At 49.1% G+C, this 22,487-nt stretch overlaps 1 protein-coding gene across 7 annotated transcripts in view; it reads right to left on the reverse strand.

Annotated features, from left to right (window-relative positions):
- LOC133351816 (forkhead box protein P1-like) overlaps nucleotides 1-22,487 on the reverse strand; it is a 193,720-nt gene that overhangs the window by 36,899 nt on the left and 134,334 nt on the right. For 4 of the 7 annotated variants that reach the window (XM_061567371.1, XM_061567366.1, XM_061567373.1 and 1 more), the window contains 4 exons: nucleotides 16,045-16,206; nucleotides 6,657-6,791; nucleotides 6,110-6,187; nucleotides 974-1,121 (listed from right to left, as the gene is read on the reverse strand). In XM_061567371.1, the coding sequence (XP_061423355.1) occupies nucleotides 974-1,121; nucleotides 6,110-6,187; nucleotides 6,657-6,791; nucleotides 16,045-16,194 (511 nt within the window). In that variant the 5' untranslated portion in view covers nucleotides 16,195-16,206. The remainder of the gene's footprint in view (nucleotides 1-973; nucleotides 1,122-6,109; nucleotides 6,188-6,656; nucleotides 6,792-16,044; nucleotides 16,207-22,487) is intronic. The other 3 variants (XM_061567367.1, XM_061567369.1, XM_061567368.1) reach the window with 3 other exon arrangements.

Consider the following 22,487-nt stretch of genomic DNA (forward strand, 5'->3'; position numbering starts at 1 on the left):
GGGTCAATGGTCAACCGTGAGAAACCAAATATTTCATCGTGCACATACTCCTCTGTCTGCTGTCACACGTGTGTGTGTGTTAGTGTAAATCTTCTCATGGGGTTGTGGCGGTTGTACAGTGATTAGTGTACTGCACGACAAACCCGGAAACTTGAGTTCAATTCCCGGCCATGATTAACATCAGCAGCAAGTGATATGCCCACCGGTTCCAGCCTGCATGTATTTCACTGTTGTGATGGGGTCTTCTCATCATTTACAGAGAGTGCTGGATTTGAATTTGTACACTTACCACTGTACCACCGCTCCCCATACACACACACACCATTCCCCCCGCCACACCCCACACAACAAAAACATCCCCCCCCCCATAGCCTAAACAGACTGTTGGGGCAAGTGCTCTTAGTGAGCACCTTCCCACACAAAGACAAAGATCCCCCGTACAGGCTGAACAGACTTTTGGGGCAAGTGCTGTTCGCGAGCACCTATGAAGGCCGGCACGGCACACGAGGGAGTGAGTGGCCAGCACCACACCCGACTGCCTTTGTCTCCCCAGTGGTGATGTTTAAACACCGCACCAGGTACTCATTTGAGGCTGAATCAACCTAGAGGAGGCCCAGGACCGATTCAGATAATCACTGGTGTTGGCCGTGAGCGGGGACTCCAACTCGGGTCGCCGGATTCGTAACGCAGCGTAGCGCTGACCGCGATGCTACCACTCCCCACACGCACACGCACACAGACACACACACAGACACATACACACACACACAGACACACACACACAGACACACACACACAGACACACACACAGACACACACACACAGACACACAGACACACACAGACACACACACAGACACACACACAGACACAGACACACACACAGACACACACACAGACACACACAGACACACACACAGACACACACACACACAGACAGGGCCCACGTCGACACATCCCCGTGTCACCCGTACCTTGCTGCAGAGCCTGGAGGGGGATGTTGGCTCCCTGGCTGGGTTGCAGGGACAGCAGCCCCTGCCTCTGTAGAGACTGGATCTGCTGCAGCTGCTGGATCTGCTGGAGCTGAAGCAGTTGTTGGAAGGCCAGCTGCTGGGCCATCAGCTGACAGAGAGAGGGGGGGGGGTAGAGGGCAGGCGCCAAAAGTTAGAGGGCCGTTGGCTTGACAGGGAAAGATGCTCTCTGGCTGTGGCGCGGCGCGAGTTCGGTATTATTCCCGTTGGCTTATCGAGTGCAGTGATTGGAGGTGAGCTTCGGATGATTTCAGATGTTGGGATTATTTGGGATCATTTGGAATCACTTCCAGCGACGTAAAAAAAAGGAACATTCTTCGTGGCAACAAAACTGACGTCACCCAATGCCACGTGACGCTGCTTTTTTGAGAGAGAAACCGCGGTGGTGATGATGGCAATTTAGTGACGTCACTTCCGGCTTTTTTAGATTTATCTGAGGAAAAAGACCTTTGGATTATCCAGTATTTCGTATCCAGATTAATCACATCCCTCGTAATGATCTACGAGTATTGTGCTCATCTCGGTCATTATAATAACCCAACTCCGAACTATAACTGTAATTCTAGGTCACTGGTAGGTCACCAATGTCTAACTTATTCTCCTTTTTTTGTTGCTCCGAGGTCCGAGATCATCTGCCTCTTCATGAGTCGGCACACAATGACGATTGTCTCAACTGGACATTACGTTTGTAAGTCAATTAAACTTGCACGGCTTCACTGGAAACGCGGCCCAGCCTACCCGCGTGTTCCGCGGCTGGTGACCTTGCGATCTCCCGCCGGGTCGGGCATCCAGGTGAGGCTTTATGACGATACAGGGTGCACCGGAATGCAAGCCGGTAGCTGGTAAACAGGCTCGAGGGGGCTAGGTCTTGTTAGCAGTCCGAGCCACCAGCTGCCGATGGTTCTCACCAGATTTTTCTATATCAAAGTCACCGATTGTTTCGGACGGAGAAAATGATGCACGTCAAGGTGAGAGAGAGAGAGAGAGAGAAGCTCCCTTATCTTCCACGCTGCTCCAGACAATCAACTGGCTTAATGGCATTAAACAACCATTGCGGTGATCTCTTACTGAGCCAAGCACAGACCATTAAGTTGTTATTGTGTGGTCCACATTGTTGTCCGTTTGAGGCGAAACTTTTCTTAAATAGCCAAAGATACAAATCTGGGCAAATAATTTAACACCCGATAGCTCTTCCATTAAAATACAGGCACCAACTCGCATACTCAAGACGAATACAAACCAGCCTTCATAAACCTAACGCAAGCATGTGGAATCCTGCCAGGGTCGTGGAAAGTTTATTTAAACCGTGAACATTTTTTATTTACGCACAAAATTTAGTGCCCACTTACCAGCAGACACAACATGCCGCGGGGCAGACACGGAGGCATTGCTCTGCTAGCCGACCAGGCCAAGCGTTCGAGGAGTTGTTCGGCTTTTTAGTTGCTTTTAAAACATCGGGCCGGGCTTTTTATTTTATTTTAACGTAAACAAGAACACATTGTATCTATTGCGCTTGTAACTGGTACAGTGGAAAGCCACATATCCGCCCTGACCAATGAATCGCTCATACCCAGCGCAGAATGTGTGCACAGCGGTGTAACTGTCACTTTGTGCAGACGTTCTCAGATCTGACCCTTTCCACACACACAGCAACACGCAGCTAAAGCACTCTCCCCACGTCGAAAACGTCTTGCGCCTTCGATTTTTCCAGTATCCTATTTTCCCGTGGTTTTGTAAACCGTTATGCATAATGTACATTGCCTCAGTAATCCCCCCCTTTTTCCCCACATGGTGCAAGAGCGCAGAAGCGTGGTCACCACATCTACGCCTCCATATTTATTAAGGACCCACCGTCTCGTATTCGCATTTATTGGCGGCTCTTGAAATGTTGAGGTTTTTTTGACCGAATTCGAAAAAAATGGCTCTTCTTGTTATTTTGGATGCCGACCCCTGGCAAGGTTGAACTGTTGTGGGCCTTGCCTACCACCCGATGGGGAGGCAAATAACTGGGTTCACTGATGATGCACAAATATCTGTTTACGCTTTGAGCAGGAGGACTATCAGAATGTAGAACCTTATTTTAGGAGTCTGCTCCTGTGAGTCAAACCAACTATCCTCCCCGCCATTATATTTGAGTTATAGGCATAGAATCGACTACATTTGTGCCAATTTTTTGCAGAATGCATATCAGTCACTCAATCACAACTGTCGACACACATTCGATGTGTCCATTGTGCAGTGTGTTATTTTACGTATCTTTTGACCCTCGATATAAACTGAAGATTCGCTTCTCAGCTCAATATTTCTTTGCGCATTTTTTTTGTTAGTTTATTCACAATTTCGATTACATCTTTCACTTTTTAGGTTTTGTACCGTATTACGGTTAACGCACGGTACGTTGTATTCATTTAACCGTCATGTCAGTGTCACCTCAGCTCGCATTACGCTGGTGAATAGGCCCGAGATATAAAAAAAATATTTTTTTTGAAAGTGAAATAACTGTGTCGTGACAATGGAAATAGAGAATGTTTGTTTAACTGAACGAGATTATGACTCGCATGACAACATACGACATCGCCGAGCCTAACGGAGGAGGCCAGGACAATGACAAAATAAGAAGCTCTCTATGATAAGAAAGTAACAACATTATTAAAGCGTCTGCCGACCGGCATGGCAACAGCAATAAGTGCACTTAATGTTCGAGATTGCAGTGTACATTATACGGCGTGCGTTTCATATTTGAGAAAACATTCTTGGGCTTTGTGTAAAAATGGAAACATAGATAAAATATAAACTAAACAGCCCGCATTCTCAGGTGCGTGCACGTCTGGTACGATCAACAACGTGTCCCAACAGCAGCAGCAGCCTTAGAATAACTGGCAATGCCCGTGCTATTTTTCCCCCGAGATAGGCCGACATAGGCCCCTGACTTAGCAGCGCCACCACAGCCCACTCTGCACTCCCGATTAGCACGGTTGGTTACCTACGGAGCGAAAAGAGTTCAACGTACAAACATATAATTTCAACGCAACACATATACATACAAGTTCAACTGAGATACACTCACAATCGTGTCCCAGGCCATGATTTTTTTAGGAGAGACCGCACGGCTGTCGGGGAACGTGCCGCTTTCATCCCACTTTCAACTTGGAAACTCTTTTTATTTTACTGGGTTTAAGGCCCACTGAGCTCTACACCTCTTTTTCAGAAGCGACCTGGCCGCAACTGATTGCTCAACGAGGCTGCCTATGTCGCGTGGTCATTTATAGCAGCCAAACACTCTAAAACGCACGTTAAGACTCTAAATGTGGAGGGAAAAACCGGAGGAGCCGCAGAAAAATCTACGCGACCACGGGGAGAGAGACATTCAAATTCCAAATATACAGCAGAAATCAGGGTCGGGATCGAATCCACAACCTCCTGCATACCGGACAAGGTGGTTAACATCTTGCCACCGTGGCACCCGCCATGCGAGTGCGTGAGACCTCGTATTCAACCCAATGCAGGCTGACCAAATACATAAAACTTTGAAAGTGAACAAGTACGTAGATTTCTGAATGTACCGTATCGGACGGATCATGGGGGGTGGTGGTGGGTGGAGAGCAGGGTGGCTCAATACGGCGATTCGAGAGAGGTTTTGCGCAGCCCTAACACCACGTTCTAATTTTACCGCTGTCCTTTGCGCAAGCGGCCTGGTATGTAAACATGCACCAAAGCGTGCACGCAGACACTTTCCCATGGCTGAAGAAAAACAGAGTGGGGGGAGGGGGGGCACCCCCCAATGGCCTTCAGTCACTAAACCACCCCCCACCTCCACCGCCGTTGTATGTGGTTTTAATAAACTGACTACCCACTGCGTCCAGATTCACAAAGGAGTCCTTTCCATGCTTGTACCTCAAGCTTTTCTCTCGCACAGCCTGCTTTTGAAAGTCCATTATCGTTTCCCCCCCCCCCCATTCTTCTCATGTTTTATACGGACTTTTTTGGATTATTATATGATTTTCATCGTTCGGTAATGAATAAAAACAGGGCGCAAGCATGCCTTCAGAGTTCTCTACGGCATTCCGTTTGGGTAGCTGTGCAGCACACTACAATAGAGCGCACACCAGCGTCGGACGCGTAATAGAGGCGATAATAATTGAACGAGTGGCCGATGTTTTTATTATAACGATTAAAATGTAGTTCCGTAAAGGGATAGCAAGACGAAATTTGGCACAAGTGTAGTCCAATCTATGCTTATAGCTAGAAAAAAAAAACGTTCGCTATCGGTGCCTGGTAAGTGTTGAACCAATGCTGCTGCAATTACGCACTCCCAGAAGGCAGTGTGACTGATACGTGAAAATGCGTTTAAATGTCGTGTGAGGCACAGATATGGGAAGGAGGAGAATTGTCGGCTTATTTATTCCGTATTACCGCACGCGTGATCTTCATTTTTGTGCGTGTATATTTATTTGCAGTGTTCAATGAGTGGGAGGATTACATTAGCGCGAATCCTGGCAAGGGAAGACACTTAGTAAAAACTGTGCGATAGGCAGCACGCCAGCTCACCCCTCCGCCTCCTCCTCCTGCCACAACCTTATTTCCATTATTTGGCTGCTATAAGTTTCCACGTGATAAGCCCACGTCGTTAAGCTATCACGCGTTGGCAAGTCGCTTATGAAAAAGAAGCTAATAGCTCAGTGGGCTTTACCGAGTACAATTTTTAATAGTTTAGTTTTATAGTGTAAAAATAGTGTAAATGCTTACCACGAGCTCTCAATAATATGATAGTACGCTGTCTTTGAGTTGTACGCCTTTTGGCGTCATCTGGTCCAACACCAATGGAGACTAAGCTCTAAGAAAAGCTGTCTCGGGTGTGGACCAATCAACTTCAAGGACAGTGCATATCATTATCATCAGAGTTGTTTATTTTTGTTTGCATTTTGACTGCTTGTGTTGTGGTTATTGCAAACATGATGCCTTGTATAAAGGTGTCAGTTTTTGTACCAGTTGAAAGGGTAAAAACCTGTTACTATATTTTGCCATTGGTAAAGGAGGTCTCATAGTTTATTTTGTTTAATTTTTGTGCGATTTGCTTACCTTTCCTATACTTTGCACTCCTGTCGTGTTTTTGTTTAGTTTGCTGTTGTTACTTTCTGAACCGCCCCGACAGGACATCTGTAAAAAAAAGAGCTTTATAGCTCATCGGATTCCTCCTCTGGCATAAGTAAATATTCCGATTCTGATAAGGGGTAGTACGTCACCGCAGCGAAAGGCAGCGGTGCGAGCCGTGGGGCGCCTCCAGGCGGTGAGCACAACTGGAGAAAGGGGGGGGGGGTGGGGGCCTCCGTGCCGGAACATTGTCCAGCCGAGGGGGGAGAGGGGCGAGTCCCCGTGTCCTCCGGTTAAGAGCCACCGCGTCCATTCACGTGTACGAGCGGGTAACACTGCACACCGCCATCTCCTGGCCACCACGCGGCGTCACGTCTACAACAGCCGGCGGGCCGTGTGCGCTCATTCGTCAAGGCGCTATCCAGGCTCGCGCTAGCTTAGCTTTCTGGGATATTACAAGACTGCGCGTGCTACCGCTGCCGCTGCTGCCGACACCGCCTCTGCGTCTGCCACCGCCGCCGAAGCCAATCGTTACCTCCTTTTGCGCCTTGCTGGCCACCTGCTGCTGGGCCTGCTGCTGCACGTGCGCCTGTTGCTGGACATGCTGCTGCTGCAGCAGCTGCAGCTGGGCTTGCTCCTGCTGCTTCTTGTAAAACTCCTGCAGCTGTTGCTGTGGATCGGCACAACGCGCGCCAGCGTTAGGGTTAGCGATAAATCGTCAATCGTAGCCATGATCATAATTTAAACTTGTAAGGCGCACCGGCAATCGCTCGCTCTCGAAGAGAGATAACGTACGTACGTGTGTGTATGTTGAACTTCTTTCACACAGTACGTAGCCAACCGTGCTAATTGGAGGTGCGGGGAAAGGACAACCAACAAACAAGACACGACTCAAAGGGGCGAGGAGAAATCACAGACGAGGGGGGAATGGCGGCAACAGCCAGGCGGTTAGCCGGTGCCAGATTCCCCCTCCGAGCTCTGCAGTCCTATATCTATATTAAGGTGTTATCCTGTCAGTTAATGAGTATTTGCATGTGGCAGGAAACTGGAGCACCCGGAGAAAACCCACACATGTAAGGGGGCAACGCTGTATCCCTGTACAGAAGGCGATTAGTCCACTTGCTGTACCGTCTTCTCCTGGCGAGCCAGCGTATGTATGGCACCTCGACACAACACTGGGGGGAGCTTGGGCGTGGTGGGGGGGGGGGGGGAGAGGATTTTGAGCAAGTCGGCATCGGAGGGTCAACGAATCAGCCCCCTCACAATTCGATTAACCGTCAAGATTTGGGGTGGTGATTTCATTCGAGAAGGAATGCATTTGTCTAACGCAGTGACGAGGCTAACGGCCTCTTGTGGCTGGAGGGTGCCACATGAAACCATTGCGTGCAAAATAAGAATATGTTTAACCCTTTCCGGCAATAAAACAGGAGGTGCTAAGATGTTCACACACCAAATAGACACCTTTTGCAAGGATTCAAGTTCGCAATAACCACACACACAGTACTTGTGATGAACATGCAAACAAACATGCTCTAGTAATACATGGGCATTGTTTTTTAAACTGATTGGCCTACACCAGAAAGGGCCTTCTTTAGGGCCTAGTCTCACCACCAGTGTCAGACCAGAGAACGCCAAAAGACGAACAGCACAAAGACAATGCCACTATCAGAGCATTTGTAGCTCGGGGTGAGCAGCTACAACGTGAGACCTTTCTTACCAGTATCAAAGTATAAGAATAGGTTGTAACCTTTCTGGCAATACAACAGGAGGTGTAAAGATGTTCATGCATCAAATATTAATATTTTGCAAGGGATCAAGTACCGCATTAACCTATTCCTATTTTTTCATACTTTGATACTGGCAAAAAGGTCCCATTTCACTGCGTACGGCTTATACAAATAATTGGCATTGTTATATTTAAGCATTATCACAATCCGCTGCTGGATAAAGTCCTCCCAAAACCGCCGCCACCTCATGCGATCCTCTAACGATCCACCGAACATGTGCACACTGGCTGATTTCACCACTCCATCTCCTGCGTCGGACATAATTCCATTCCTCAGCTTTTATAGACACACGGTTACACATGTTCGAAAATATCGATTCTGAAAGGCAGGTGAATGGATGTACATGTTCTGAGCTTAACAATCGATGCCAATCGATAGGTGGTTACACCCCTATTCAGCAAGCTCTCCAGTTAAGCACGTTTGAACGGAGTACCCACTGTTTGATTCCTAATGTGGCCTCGTGATAAAGTGTGCCTTGCATGAACAACTAGGAATGTAATGATTAACCCTCTTCCACCCAGTGATTCAATCATATTTGTCGTTGTGTGTGCTAGTAGCAGCAGAGACCGGGCTCACAAACTCATAAGTTTATCATGAGAATTTTATTTCCCGAGTAAAATCCCCTTGAGTCATCGGCTCTTTGTCAAAGGCAACTCGGCCAGCAGACGAAACCCACTTACTGTGACTGCCGTTTCCAGGTGACATTGCGGCCACAGCAGGTTTACAAGTTTCACGGATATTAACGGAGCTATTTTCACCCTTGCCCCCCAAGTTCCGGATCACACGTGCGCGTCGCCATATCCATCTAAGAAATCAGATCTGTTTCGAGCAGCGCAATTAAGTTTGCAAGTTGAAGAAAAAAACCTTTCAGATTTAGCCCATGACACTGGCGCAAAATTATCCACTCCTGTAAATTATGCCACGGTGTCGTTTTAATGACCACTGGAGTGGAAGATGGCAGCCTTCACGCGGCCCACTCCTTTAAGGGAGAGATCACGACGAATGGCGTCAACACGGCAACTGAACATCGATCATCGATCTCCCGCTCTCCAGAGCAACGACTCACAATGACCACCTTCCGGTTCAAAGGTGCATCGTGACAATGCCTACGACGTCGTCAAAACGAACTGCGCTATCGGATTACGTACGTCATCGATGTCTCTGCCGATTATCGGTTCCGTTACTCGACCCTAGGGGACAAAATGAAAATTGCTGCAAAAAGAGGTCTTACCTCCGTCCCCACATGTGCCGCATGACAGGAGGTGATGGGCGGAGCTTGGTGACATCATTGGCATCACCAGCCGCGTCACGCTGGGCGTGGCTCGTAAGAGGTTTCCCACCTTCAGGCGGCAGCTTTTGTGGGACGGCGACCACTTTTAAAAGCCCGGAGTAATCGACCATCAAAAAAAGGTGCCGATTACAACATTTAGTTGATTAAATTCAACACCTAAGCCTTTGTGACCCCGTATTATAATTCATAATAGATTTTTTTTTTGGTCATATCGTGGAAAGTACGATCCAATTGTGAATCTCATTTTCGTCGATTAATCGACGGACTCGCCCCGGCCGTAGAGCCGAAGCCGGTGAACCGGCGGCAACCCGACTCGGCGGTGACCGTAGTCTCCCGCTGGTGGCGCGTCAACAAAAATGCGCTCACTTGTTTTTTTCACAGACGGTGCCACGCGCGACTTTGTCCGGGCTTGCTCTCTGTAACAGTAGGCCATTGTGTGCTCGTGCTGAAGCAATCGTTATTTAGCAACCCCCACGGTGATAAATCAGAGAGCCCCTTTACCTAAAGTGGACACTACGCTGTTATTGCCGCTCGGCTTTGCATTACTCTGGTGGGGGGGGGCATGAAGCCCAATATGTCGGCGACAACACGTCAATAAACGGGCGCATTTTGAAATGCACAATGCCTAAAACTGTGCCACCCAATGAGCCACAGATGCACTGGCGCACCCTAGCAGCGTGACCCAAATTGCTCCCCCTTCTCCGTTGTTTTCTACTGCGGTGACTGCAATCGGTGGGCAATGTGAAACAATGGTGTGGAATCCTTCCGAATCTACCGCGAATATTTTATCGTGGATTAAATGAACGAACATCAATACTTTCTACAAACGCGTTAGATGACATTGCGCATTTTTTTCATTCGCTGGCACTAGCAAAGTGTGGGCCACAGCAACAGTCTGAGTGAAAATTTTAAACGTTCACAATGTAAGGTCCAACGTCAGTGTTATTATTATTATCATTGTCGTCGTTGTTGTTGATGTGTCACTAATTCAGTTGGGAACGTGGAGAGTAGAGGAGGGACACAGCCGATGTTTCCCAGCAATCAGGGGCTTGCTTCACGGCGGCAGTAGAGATGTGGGCCACCCAATTCCACAGACGCAATCTGGCAGGTCGCCCGAAACAAGGCAAAGACGAGGTTTGATTTTGGAAAAACCAGAATGAAGTCATCGGTGCGACCTCTGTGTAGGAGTTGACCGAGCCACGCTATGACATCATGACCGCTACACAGCGGATTTTGCCATCGGTTTCAGCGTAAAAGAAATGGCTTCCCAAAATCCCGCGTGGGCCGGTGAAGTGGTTCGTGGATGCCGACCATAATTTTTTTTTTACGAGAAATACATTTTTGTTAAAGTTATTTTGGGTTATCAAACGATAAAAAGTGGAAATGATCGCAAATTTTTTAAGTTTGCAGACTTACAAATCTCTAAAACAATACAAATCTAAGTGTACTGATGAGGCCACAAAACTTGCATCTGTGAAACCCAATAAACTGCGGGGTCTGTGGATTCTCTGAAACAATCGTCCGCGGCGGTCCCCGCTGTCTGGACCACCATCCCGCGGCACTATGGCAACAGAGTTCAACCCACACCGACTGTCCCCGACTTTCCAGAGACACGTGGGGGCCCCACCTCCATCGCCTGGAGGCCCCAGCTACGCAACTCAGAGTCACGGTTAAATACGTCCGTGAAATGTTGTGAAAATTATACGTTGCGTTATTATTATTGTTCGTAATAAAAGGTTTTTTTGGGGGGTTAGATCGTGTAAATATAAATGTGTCATTCACCCACCACCACCTGACAGCTAATTAGTAGGGTTTGTCACGTGAATAAAACGTGCCAATTGGTTACTACTTCAGCACACCAGTGTGTTGGAGAATAAACCCACAACATTTACAATTTGAGTCTGACATTTAGATGGTGATTACAAACAGCTTCATCAGGCGATTTGCCAGAAGTTATATTTACGTAATCTTACCCAAAAAACATTTATTATGGGTAATATTGGTCGCAAAAGCCTACGTGTTAAGCATTATTATTTATTTGCACGCATGTATCCACCGACTTAGACGAAATAACCATCGCGCAAATCTGTCTCGGGTTTTCTTCAGAAAACAAACAATAAAATATCTCTCGGCGATTCCACCGCCGAGAAACCCCCACGCTGAGACAACCTCGACAAGAACCGAGCCACGTGTCGTCACCGGCGACTTGGGGAAAGCTGACCGGCGTCGACCGGATCCCGTTCAACGCCAGGCCGGTTGCGCACGTGTGTACTACCGCCAATGACAAAGTGGCAGCCAGAGGAGGGGACGCGCCTGAGAGGACGTCCACCGTGAAGCCGGAGCGATGAAATCAAACCACTCCTAACAATTTTTATTTTACCGGGTAAGGGCCCACAGTGAGCTCCTACAAACAGCTCTTTTTCAGAAGTGACCTGGCCACAAATGATCGCTCGACGGACTGGCTAATCACGTGGAAATTTATCGCAGCCAATTACTCGAAACGCGTGATGTTTATTCTAAATGTGGAGGGAGAAACTGGAGGACCCGGAGAAAAATCCACGCGACGACGGGGACAACATGAAACTCCAAGTATACAGCAGCCGTCAGGGTCGGAATTGAACCCACAACCTCCTGCAAACCAGGCGATGTAGTTAACATCTCACGACCATGGTGCTCAGCTTGTGTCCAGGAGCTACATGGACCGCTGGCATTACAAAATCGCGAGAGATGGCGACAGCTGGCGGAGGCCTTCAATCCAGCAGTGAATAAATCTTGGCCGATGATGACGATGACCGATTTGGATAAAGCGTAAATATATTAACCTTAAGAGGGAGCTGAAGGATGTTGCGTCTACAGGTGCGGCGTGCTGTGTGGGAAGAGTTCAGAATTGTGGCACAAATGTGTGAGAAGCGGACCGCCTTGGGCAGTCCCCCATGTCAGTGACATAGAACGGACTAACCAACTCTCAGTGGGGGGCGGCAAGCGCACATTGTGGGAAACCTGTTTGTGGGTTCACAGCTGAGCAAAGATGACACAGTGTGTGGGGGCATGCCGGCAAAGCGACAGCAGCTGAGGTTGGAGACACTGGACTGGCAGCTAGCGACATCACGTCGCGATCGCAGAGACTCACGGTCCACCCCACTACCCACGCTGCCAGGGGATTCCGCCAGAAGTTTGGCATCTGATGATTCACTTGCCCACCCACCCCCCCCGATTCCTTTTCTTCCACCATCGGCGATTCAACGAAATGTCACCATTCGGTGTGTCGCGGTTTGAGTCCGAGAACGTGTTGTGGTCTTTTTTAAATCCTTTATATTAAGTTCGCTTGCTTGCTTGCTTGCGTGCTTGCTTGCTTGCTTACGACCGTGTAAATCTTTCGGTCGTTTTTTAACCCACTTCCCGTGATCCAATCGAGCTGACATTTTCCACACAGACTCGTTGTGCGTGACAATTAATGTTTGTGAAAAATTTTTGTCCAAAATTTTACACTTTATAGGACAAAAATATTACATTTAATTACCAATTGTTTAATACTGCAGACAATCATCTGACCCATAGGTGGCAGCCATCTCAAGCCAGAGGACGAGAGGACTCTAGCCGCCACGCATATAAAGGATTTAGAGTGAAAAACTTTGTTTTTACGGGTTTACTTGTTTACTTCTTAATCGGCTGTCTCATTTGTATTTTTTATTTTGCTTGCTCTGTCTTCGTGAGCACAGCTTTAGTGCAACTCAAGGGCTTCGAATGTAACATTGTATATTAATTTGCATTATGGTACATAATTCATTCTTACACACATAGTATAGTATACATGAGTGTAAGGATCAACTTCATGTCAACGTATTTCTCCGGCCAGTCTCAAAAGTCTCACGGCTCGCACGACGAACTCATTCAGTGCGTGGCTCCTGCTGACGAGCGTGAGCTGGTGCTCATATGCAGCGGCAGCCCTGTGCCAATGGTAGCAATTCCACATTCCTATGACAAGGACCAGTGTCTTTCACATGACAACCACGGCTGAAGTCCCACAGAACGGTTGACATTTTATCGACACCGGATGGTTTATGATTATATCATTTAGCAGAATAATAATGATTACGTATAGCCCTTTGTCAATCCAGTACTGGATGAAGACCCCCTCTACACAATATGTTGTTCTTCCATACTGCACCATACTGGTCAGTGCGAATCGGAGAATTGGTTGGGGGGGTGGCGGGGTACAGGGCTGGTTCAGATATCACTCGCCACCAATGTTATTTGTGGCTGGAAATGAAACTCATGTCGCCGGGTTCATAGTGCAGTGCGCTAACCACTGCTCTCCAGAGGTGAATATGAATGAACATATTAAACGTGTACTTGATCCGTTCAATTACGAAGCTCATCCGTTCTTCAATATCGACAGCATTAAGGGAACAATTACGTAAGATAGTGCACAAGTAATGGCATCAGACAGCTGTGCGCATAAAAAAAAATCTAATCTTTAAATTACTCCCCAACAGATGGCACAATCGATGCTGTTTAGAGCTGCCATGGCTCTGACATTTTTTGGGAATCACAGTAATTAAGTGTCATCGAGTGTTTTCACGATCACATTTAGTCAAATGTAACTTTTCGAAGGATTTTTCAATACCATCATCGCAGTGATTCACTCAAGACCACAACCGCACGGCCACGGAACTCACTGTTGCGGGCGCCGACTCACATCGGGGTCGTAGAGCCATCGGAGCCGCAACAATTCTGCGGCATTATGTTCAAGCAATCGGCTGCAATGTAATCAACTCCTTTTTGTAAAATCCATTACTTTGGCCCCTTTACAAATAGTGGCCAACCACCCCTTCTCCCGAAGATGACAAAACCCCCTATGAGCCACAGTGTCACGTGGCTGCTGCTGCTGCTGGTGATGATGTCGATGAGGTCCATCGACCTCCCGTCAAACGGCACACAAGTCGGAGCAGAGGCGAGAACTCGTCGTGTTTTGTCGGTTCATCAGAAAGGTTAATGACGACAGAGGGCCCCCCCCCCTCGCCTGCCCATTCAGCCTGCCCGGCTCGTTACGGCAGAAACCACGGACGAGCTGGAAGGGGGGCAGCCAGATGCCGGTGGCCAATGGCCAAACGGCTGCCCAAGTTTCCAAGCGGTCAAGAAATTTAACCGATTATATTTTATCGGTAGAGAAATCTATTTGTTAACAGTTTGATGGCCCCAGTTAACATTCCGTTTTAGAATCAATAGTTGAGTTTTTGTCTTTACCATTTGACCCACTAGCTTGGACATTCGCCTTCAGGTGACATTGGCAGCCAAAGTGCATGAATCCTGAATAATCGGTTCGTGTACGCACGATCTAATGCACACACCGCGGACGTTGGAACGGATGTCACCCAATGAAAAAGACGCGTCCGTACGTGCCTACGATGCATCGCTTTTGGTCGACCCTATTCATCAATTTCAACCGTGTTGGAAAAGTAACTCGTAAAATGGGCCATCGTTGTGAAACTGCAAAGGGAAGGCAAACTTTAAAGGATAATTTGCTCAAACACTCTGTCCATTGCTATGGATACGAGTTACATCAACATGTGTCCCAATTACGTCCACTGAGCACATCATAATTGCTTTAAATGTCACTTAATATTTCACAATCTTTCAAGTTAATTTGCCGTTCATTATTTCTTCATATGACTCTCCCCCCCCCCCCACCGCTCCCATTCCATAGGACAACTTTGAACGTTTTCGAATTTCCTTTAAATTGCCATGAAAATAAATAACAGCGCACATGATAGGGAAACCACGGCACATGCAAATATATAAATTTAAACCGCCTTCCCTTTCCATAACGCTGGCTCGGGAACACGCCACGCTGACGTTGTCCGTGGAGACAGCGGGCGGAGAGTCCCATCAAAGGGAAATTGTGAACGAGTGAAGCTGTCCATGACAGAAACTCATTCGGCATTTCGCGTTGTTTTCCAACAACAACAACGATAAAAAAAATTTGAAAATCTGGATGGGTTTAAATTTTTTTCCGTCAAAGGCCCCAAAGGCCGTTCAAGACAAATCCCGCCAATGGCTTCGTCAACTGCAGTATGACGTCGTCTACACGACTGTCGCGACCGATTAACCGCCCACACACGCAGTGCACTATTTGGGCTCGGTTGTAGCTGTCATGTTCTACAGACGTTCACGGATCTGACCTTTTTAACAAACGACCACGTGTTCCTGAACTCTCGATGATCGGCTCGCTTGTGAAGCACAGTCACGCATTTTACCCGATGCTCAGAGCAGAGTGCTAGCTTCATTTTTTTGCCCAGTCTCCTATGTACGTACGCATGTTGAACTTCTTTCGCACCGTACATAGCCAACCGTGCTAATCGGAGGTCCTATTTGTGCACGGTAGTGTAACAGTGGTTTTCAAGACACGCTCACACATCCGACCTTTTCACAAATTCTGTGCTTACGACCATCGACCAGGTAAATATTCCACGTGCATCCTTTCGTAAACATTTATCTCTGAAACTGTGGCTTATCGTAGTGACCTGCTTACAGCCAGGTGTGATCTAGCTACTTTTGCAGTCTGGATCATGCCAACAAAGACACACACACACACACCTGAAGGAGCATTCGGGTGTCTGTATGAGACAGTACAGCAAGTAGGATGTTGGCATTTGTATGCAGGGTTTTGAGTGCTTTCTCGTTGTACACGCGGCTTTTCCCCGGCTGCTCCGTTCTTCTAGCACATTCCAAACACTCATTACCTCCGATTAGCACAGTTGGCTACGTATAGTGCGAAATAAGTTCAACGTACATCCAAAACGGAATTGGGTCGAACGTCCCAACGGAAATCAAGCATCCCGCACCGAGCCCACCTGTTGCAGCGCTATGGCCTGCTGCTGTTGCTTGTGTAGTGCGGCCTGCAGCTGTTGGGGCATCGTCAGGCTCTGCTGTTGCTGCTGCTGCTGCAGGAGCTGCTGTATCTGCTGCACACTGAAGACCTGCGGGGTCATCATGGCAACCGGCACCTGGGGACAAGAGACAGCGGGCGGCCGCAGTGTGAAGCATCAGCCACTCCTTGGTCCAGCCCCGGGGGCTGGAGGAGGGATTAGCGCCCCCCTCCTCCCCCCCCCCCTTCTATAAAATGTACAATAAAGCGGGTAAGTAAGCATTGCAGCTTGTCCTATACACAGTGGGTGAGAGCCAGATCAGAATGCAAAACAGACAAAAGCGGAATGCATCGTTACTCATTCTGTTTCGTCGTCATCAGTCAAGTTTAATCCACTGCTGGATGAAGGCCTCCATAAGCCACTGCCACCTCTCACGATGCTGCAATGTAGCAATCAGTTTAGAGTTGAACATTTGTTCAAAGTTGCTTAACATTGACTGTGGCATGCACCCTCCCCACTCCCCATCTTATAAACAAGGATGCTTCCTAGATTCGTCACCCACCAACACCCACATCAAATCAGATGAGTTTGAGATTCACCGATTCTCCGACTGCACTCGGCGACAGAAAGTCAACGAATAACCAATCATTCGTGCATCATATCAATTGCCTTGAAAAAATACCCAGTATACAGCGCCCTCGAGTGAACACGCCTGATCTTATCTTATCACCCATCCACGCACAGTTCCGTACCCACGCTTCGTTAGCATCAATGACGATTGTCCGATGGAGAAAAAACTGGCCCCACCGCAGGAATGTGGAATTTCGAGCACTGGCTCCGGGCCATTAATAGAGATCCATGTTTGTAGACGTGCGATGAACTTCTTTCGCGCCGTACGCAGCCAACCGCAGTAATCGGAGGTTGCGGGAGGGGGGGGGAGGACAACGAGCCCCAGTTGCCCAGTTGCCCAGTTGCTCGTTTCGAGCGAAGAGACAACTTTCACTCGGCTTCGGCTACCCGCAACGCTGACCGCGAGCGGCTGCCGTGATCCGAAGCGGACTCGTCGCTGCACCCTTCTTGGAGACCAGAAAGCGAAAAACATTCCGCAAACAAATCCAGGACGACCGCACGCGCACGGATAGAACGCCGGCTGGAGGCACGTTGACAGGCATATCTTGCGGAGCGCAGAAACGGGAAACAGAATCTTGTCCCTGGAGAGGTCACGTGACTCCCGTCCCCTCACGGCACACACACACACACTTCTGCCCACACCACCACATTTGAATGAATCCACAAATATATACGGCGCGTCTCCCGTGCGTGCGTGCGTGCTGCGTGGGTGAACACAGCGGCGTAGATGCAACTGTGCGGAGCCAGAACAAAAAGGGGCTGATGTTGAATCAAGCTTGATATCTTTTCACGAGCACCAACAAAGATTAAACAGGAGCAAATCGTTGCTTACCGTGGATTTTCAAAGGGTGGCTGCAACGTCAGTGGGAGAGTTTGCGCCAGAGCTGCCGGCTGGAGCGACGGACGCTCCACGGAACGGTGAAAGAGAGCGCGGGCCTCGTGTGTTTTGTGTTTGTTTGTCGCTAGCGCGCCGCGAGACGCATTTTCAGGCGACCGGGCAAGACAAGTTTTTAGTCGCAAACAACCGTATTGTGCGTCATGAAAGAAAGGTGCTCACATTTTCTTGGCCTCTGGCGGACCGCGCGTGCAACAAAGAGGGATTTATTTATTTTGTTAACCCCCCCCCCCCACTGGTCACGTTCGTCCACGCAGGGCTAGAACACAGCCCCCCCCCTCGCCGCCCCCACCCCGTGTGTTTCTGTGGTGTTGACACAACAAAGTAAAGCCTTAAATTAAGGAATACCGATGATATTTTCACCATCTGTGTACATTAAAGCACCGGCACCCCCTCCCCATCATCCCGAGTTTAAAACAAACATACCATCGATCACGATTAAATTCATACGTGAAACAAAGATGTCTCACACGCACACACACTAGGAAGTCGGATTCTCTCCTTGCGCTGGAGGCTGCTGACAGGGTAACCGCATTTCTTAAGAACACACATATCCACCGACCTTTAGATCAACATTCTGCTGAAGCCACCCAAAGTAATTCTCAACTTATTTTTTTGTGCGATCGCCTACGTTATTCGTATTTCAAGGGTGCACGCTTTCTCAATCGTGACCTTCATGCCGGTTCTCATATCACGTTTTCAGAGAACGCGAGCGCGCGACGTTTCCTTTTCACCTTTTGCCGATTTTAGCCGCCACCCAGGGCAGAACGCCGAATAAAAATAGACGGCGCATAATTCTGTCAAGAAAACGGCGGCTCGCGCCTGCAATACGGTAAGGCGAGTTTACACGGAGCGTCGCTTGAAAGCATTGCGTGGAGGATAGGAGGGAGTTTAACAAGAAGAAAGTTGTACAACTTAAAAGGCTTTAAGGTCGTAGGGCTTTCCAACGGCAAATGCCACTCCAGACATTAATTCGTGCCATTCAAGTTCAACCGCTGGACAGAGGGCACGAGAGTGAAATGACGGAACGAAGCAACAGCAACAACAAAAAAGAGGATGAGGAAAAGGGGAAAGGGCGCAAGAGGCAGCTGGTGGTGGGCAGAAGGGCTCGCAGAGGAGGGAGTGTGGTGGAGGGAATGGTGGGGGGGGGGGATTGCAGGCCAGAGAATCGGACAGAGTGCAATTGTTGCAAAATTGAGCAAGGCTACTGGGGCCATCTTTCCGGCATCTGACCCTCACTGCCCTCTGCTTCCTCTCCCAAGAGCTCGATTCTCAGACACACGCGCGCGCGCACATACACACACAAAAAAAAAATCTCACGCAAAAAAACATTTGAACCAAAGAGAGAATAAACTCGGCAGACATCCACATTCGCGACAGCGTGCGTCTCTCTCTCTCTCGACGCTCCATAGGAAGCGAACGGCGGCGCGCTGGCACGAGAGGGTCGAGTGCCGGCAGGAGGCAGAGAATCTGTGGCGCAAGCGGAAGGTCACGGATTTAAAGCGTGACTTTTTTTTGATGGAGTCAATAAAAACAACAACAATTCGGTGCAAGGCAATGAAGTTTGTCCCATGGACAAACAAGGTTCCTTCATGGAAATGCATTCGTCACTGGTTTCAAGAACACCGGCAGAGAAGAGCCTCACGTGTGAAATTGAAAACTCGTTTCTTTCGAACTGCCTCTTGTGTTTAGTTTGTTGGCCTTACCCCGCGCCTCCAATTAGCGCGGTTGGCCACGTATGGTGCGAAAGAAGTCCAACGACAACATTGAAGTTAATGTGACGGGATCCATAGCTTTTGAGTGCCGGTCACAAAACAACAAAGGCCCTTTGACTTTCTGAACGATCACGTAAATCCCTTTGGGAAAAAAAAGCAACGCCAAAGTTATTCAGAACTTAATAAAAAAAAATAAGCTCACGAGCGTGAGAAAAAAGCTTTACAATTTTATAAAAATACCCAAAAATATATATATACAAGCAGCCGTATTGAGATGGAGCTGCAATGAGACACTATGTAAATCCACATTGTACCGCAGTATACACAAGCATGTACACACAAATACGTCGACGCAGCACACATACAAACGGCAGCGTGGTTTACGACAAAGCTAAAAAGAATGATGAGATGGCACCGAGATCATCATACAGCACAACACACAATGCATTTGTTGTTGCCCGCCTGTGTGAATGAAGAGGCATTCTGGGAAGGAGGAGGAGGGGGGAGAAAAAAAGAGTTTGAGAGGTGAAGAGGCTTCAAAGGGGGGTGGTGGCGGCAGGGCCTCGGGGACCGGCTCAGGTCAACGGGAAGAGAGGAGGAGGAGGAGGGGACGTCTCAAGTGCATTCCTCGCCCAAGGCTACCGTGGCCCTCCCCCCCTCGCGCCTGTCCACCCCCTCCTCTCCCATGGCCACCCACTCCATCCCCCCCACCTCTCCTCCCATCCTCCACAAACCCCACTGGGCTCTCGTCTCTCCCCTCCCGACACCCCACTCGCCCAATCGCACCCCACCTGCCCCCTCACCTTGAGCCCCTTGTTCTCGATCTCTAATTCTCTCTGCCGAGTGTCCCCCCCCCCCCTCCTCTCTGCCCCCCCCCCCTTCCTCCCGACTCCCCAAAACTTTTGCAATCTCCCCCCCCCCCCGGTACCGATCACCGGTGTCTCCCCCCACCCCCTCCTCGCCCTCCATCCATCCCCGTCCCCCCAAAATCTGCACTTAAAATTCCGAGCAGGTTCAGCGGCTCGGCTCTTCCCGACCGCTGCGGAGGCCATGTCACAACGCACACCCACACAAGAGAGTGTGTATGTGTGTGAGTGTACGTGTGTGTACGTGTGTGTGAGTGTGTACGTGTGTGTGTGTACGTGTGTGAGTGTACGTGTGTGAGTGTACGTGTGTGTACGTGTGTGTGTGTGTACGTGTGTGAGTGTACGTGTGTGAGTGTACGTGTGTGTACATGTGTGTGTGTACGTGTGTGTGTGAACGTGTGTGTGTGTGTACGTGTGTGTATGTACGTGTGTGTGTACGTGTGTGAGTGTGTACGTGTGTGTGTAAGTGTGAGTGTGTACGTGTGTGAGTGTGTGTGTACGTGTGTGTACGTGTGTGTGTGTGTACGTGTGTGTACGTGTGTGTGTGTAGAGGGGCTCTGCAGCGGTTCACTTGCTGCACTACGAGCCCCGCGACACAAGTTCGATTCCCACTCCCGACCAACACTGGTGACTATCATCTGAACCGGTTCTGGGCCTCCCCTGGGTCGACTAAGCCGCAAATGAGTAACTGGTGCAACATGTAAATTTCGCGATTAGGGAGACAAAGGCGGCCGGGCGTGGTCCTGGCCACCCACCGCCACGTGTACCGTTCCAGCCTTCATAGATGCTCGCTAACAGCACTTGCCCCGACAGTATCTTTAGGCTATACGGGGGATCTTTGTCTTTGTATGTACAGCGTGGTGAGCGGAGTGACGCTGTGGTTAGCGGAGTTTGATGCCCGCTCACAGCTCGCAATCACATGGTGAGGTTTTTGGATGGGTGTCAACCTTCTCGGCTGGGGCTGTGTCCACCTGCGTATGTACCATCATTGCGATGAGTCAATGGGTCAGAGCAGAAATTGGTGCCACTCGCAGCAGTTGCCCTGACAGTCGATGCAGGCTACATGCGGTACCTTAGTCGATGTATGTGTGGAGCACTGATTAGCACACTGCACTACGAACCCAGCGATCTGGGTTCTATAACCATCCACGGCTAACCATCACCGACACTGTTATCAGAACTTATCCTGGGCTTTTCCCTAGATTGACTAAGCCTTAAACGAGTGCCCAATTGTGTGGGTGTATACATCATCACAAGCACTGGGAAGACAACGACGAGCCAGGCCTGGTAGAGTACTACCCATCTCTTGTGGCCGAAACGTCGTGAGAATTATTTTATTATGTTTTATTTTTATTATTTTATTACTTCCCTTCTACGTGACTTTACCGAAAGAACCAAGAAGATACTACCCATCTCGTTGTCAACGTTGGTCCCAATGGGAGATCGATGACACAGAGTCTGCTGGGTTTTACGCGCGTGCGTTTGCGCAAACACGCGCACATGCACTCTCTGTGCCCACGCGCGGACCTCCACGTGCAAGCTGGCTGGCTGGGCGAGCAACATGTGTCACGCATGCAGAGACACGCTTGCACCGGTGTTAGTCACGCACACATGCAGACGCGCACTAAACCAAACTGAAATGTGGAGGAAAGAACTGGAGGACCCGGAGAGAATTTGAACAGGGTCGGGAATGGGCCCACGACCTCTTGCATACCAGGCGAGGGAGTTAACATCTCGTCACCGTGATGTGTGTCCTCTTGTACGCGTGCATGCATAAGTAAACACGCACTCGTGCACACACACACTCCCTAAGAAGGCCGGGACGGCGCTTCAAGGGGGCGTGTGACGTTGCCAGCACCATGCCCGGCCGCCTTTGTCTTCCCAACGCTGACGTTCGCACGCTGCACCAGGTACGCACGTGAGGTTGTGTCGATGTAGCGGAGAACCAGCACCGCTTCACACATCACTTGTCACTGTTAACACATTGATGGCTAACGTTAGACACGGCCGGGGATGATGGAACCCAGGTGTGGCCCTCTTAATAGCACAGCGCACAAACCACGACACCTCCGCTTGGGGTTGTCACCTGCCCTGGCTTTTCCAGGATCTTCCTCCGGCTGAGATAACCGACAATTCTTTCGGGAGCATTAAAAGTACCAGTTTTTGTTATTTCCGTAATAACACACCACTCATTTACGAGGAGTTCTCCCATCGCCCACTATTGGTGAGAGATTCTACTTTGCACAGTAAGTTTTGGGTCTTTTATAAACCTCAGCGGGGGCAACCCTAGCCACTGCTCTCCTTACACAAAGA

This window comes from Lethenteron reissneri, chromosome 38 (genome assembly GCF_015708825.2).
Source record: "Lethenteron reissneri isolate LAM-NWPU_2019-01 chromosome 38, ASM1570882v1, whole genome shotgun sequence".
Lineage (NCBI taxonomy): Eukaryota > Metazoa > Chordata > Hyperoartia > Petromyzontiformes > Petromyzontidae > Lethenteron > Lethenteron reissneri.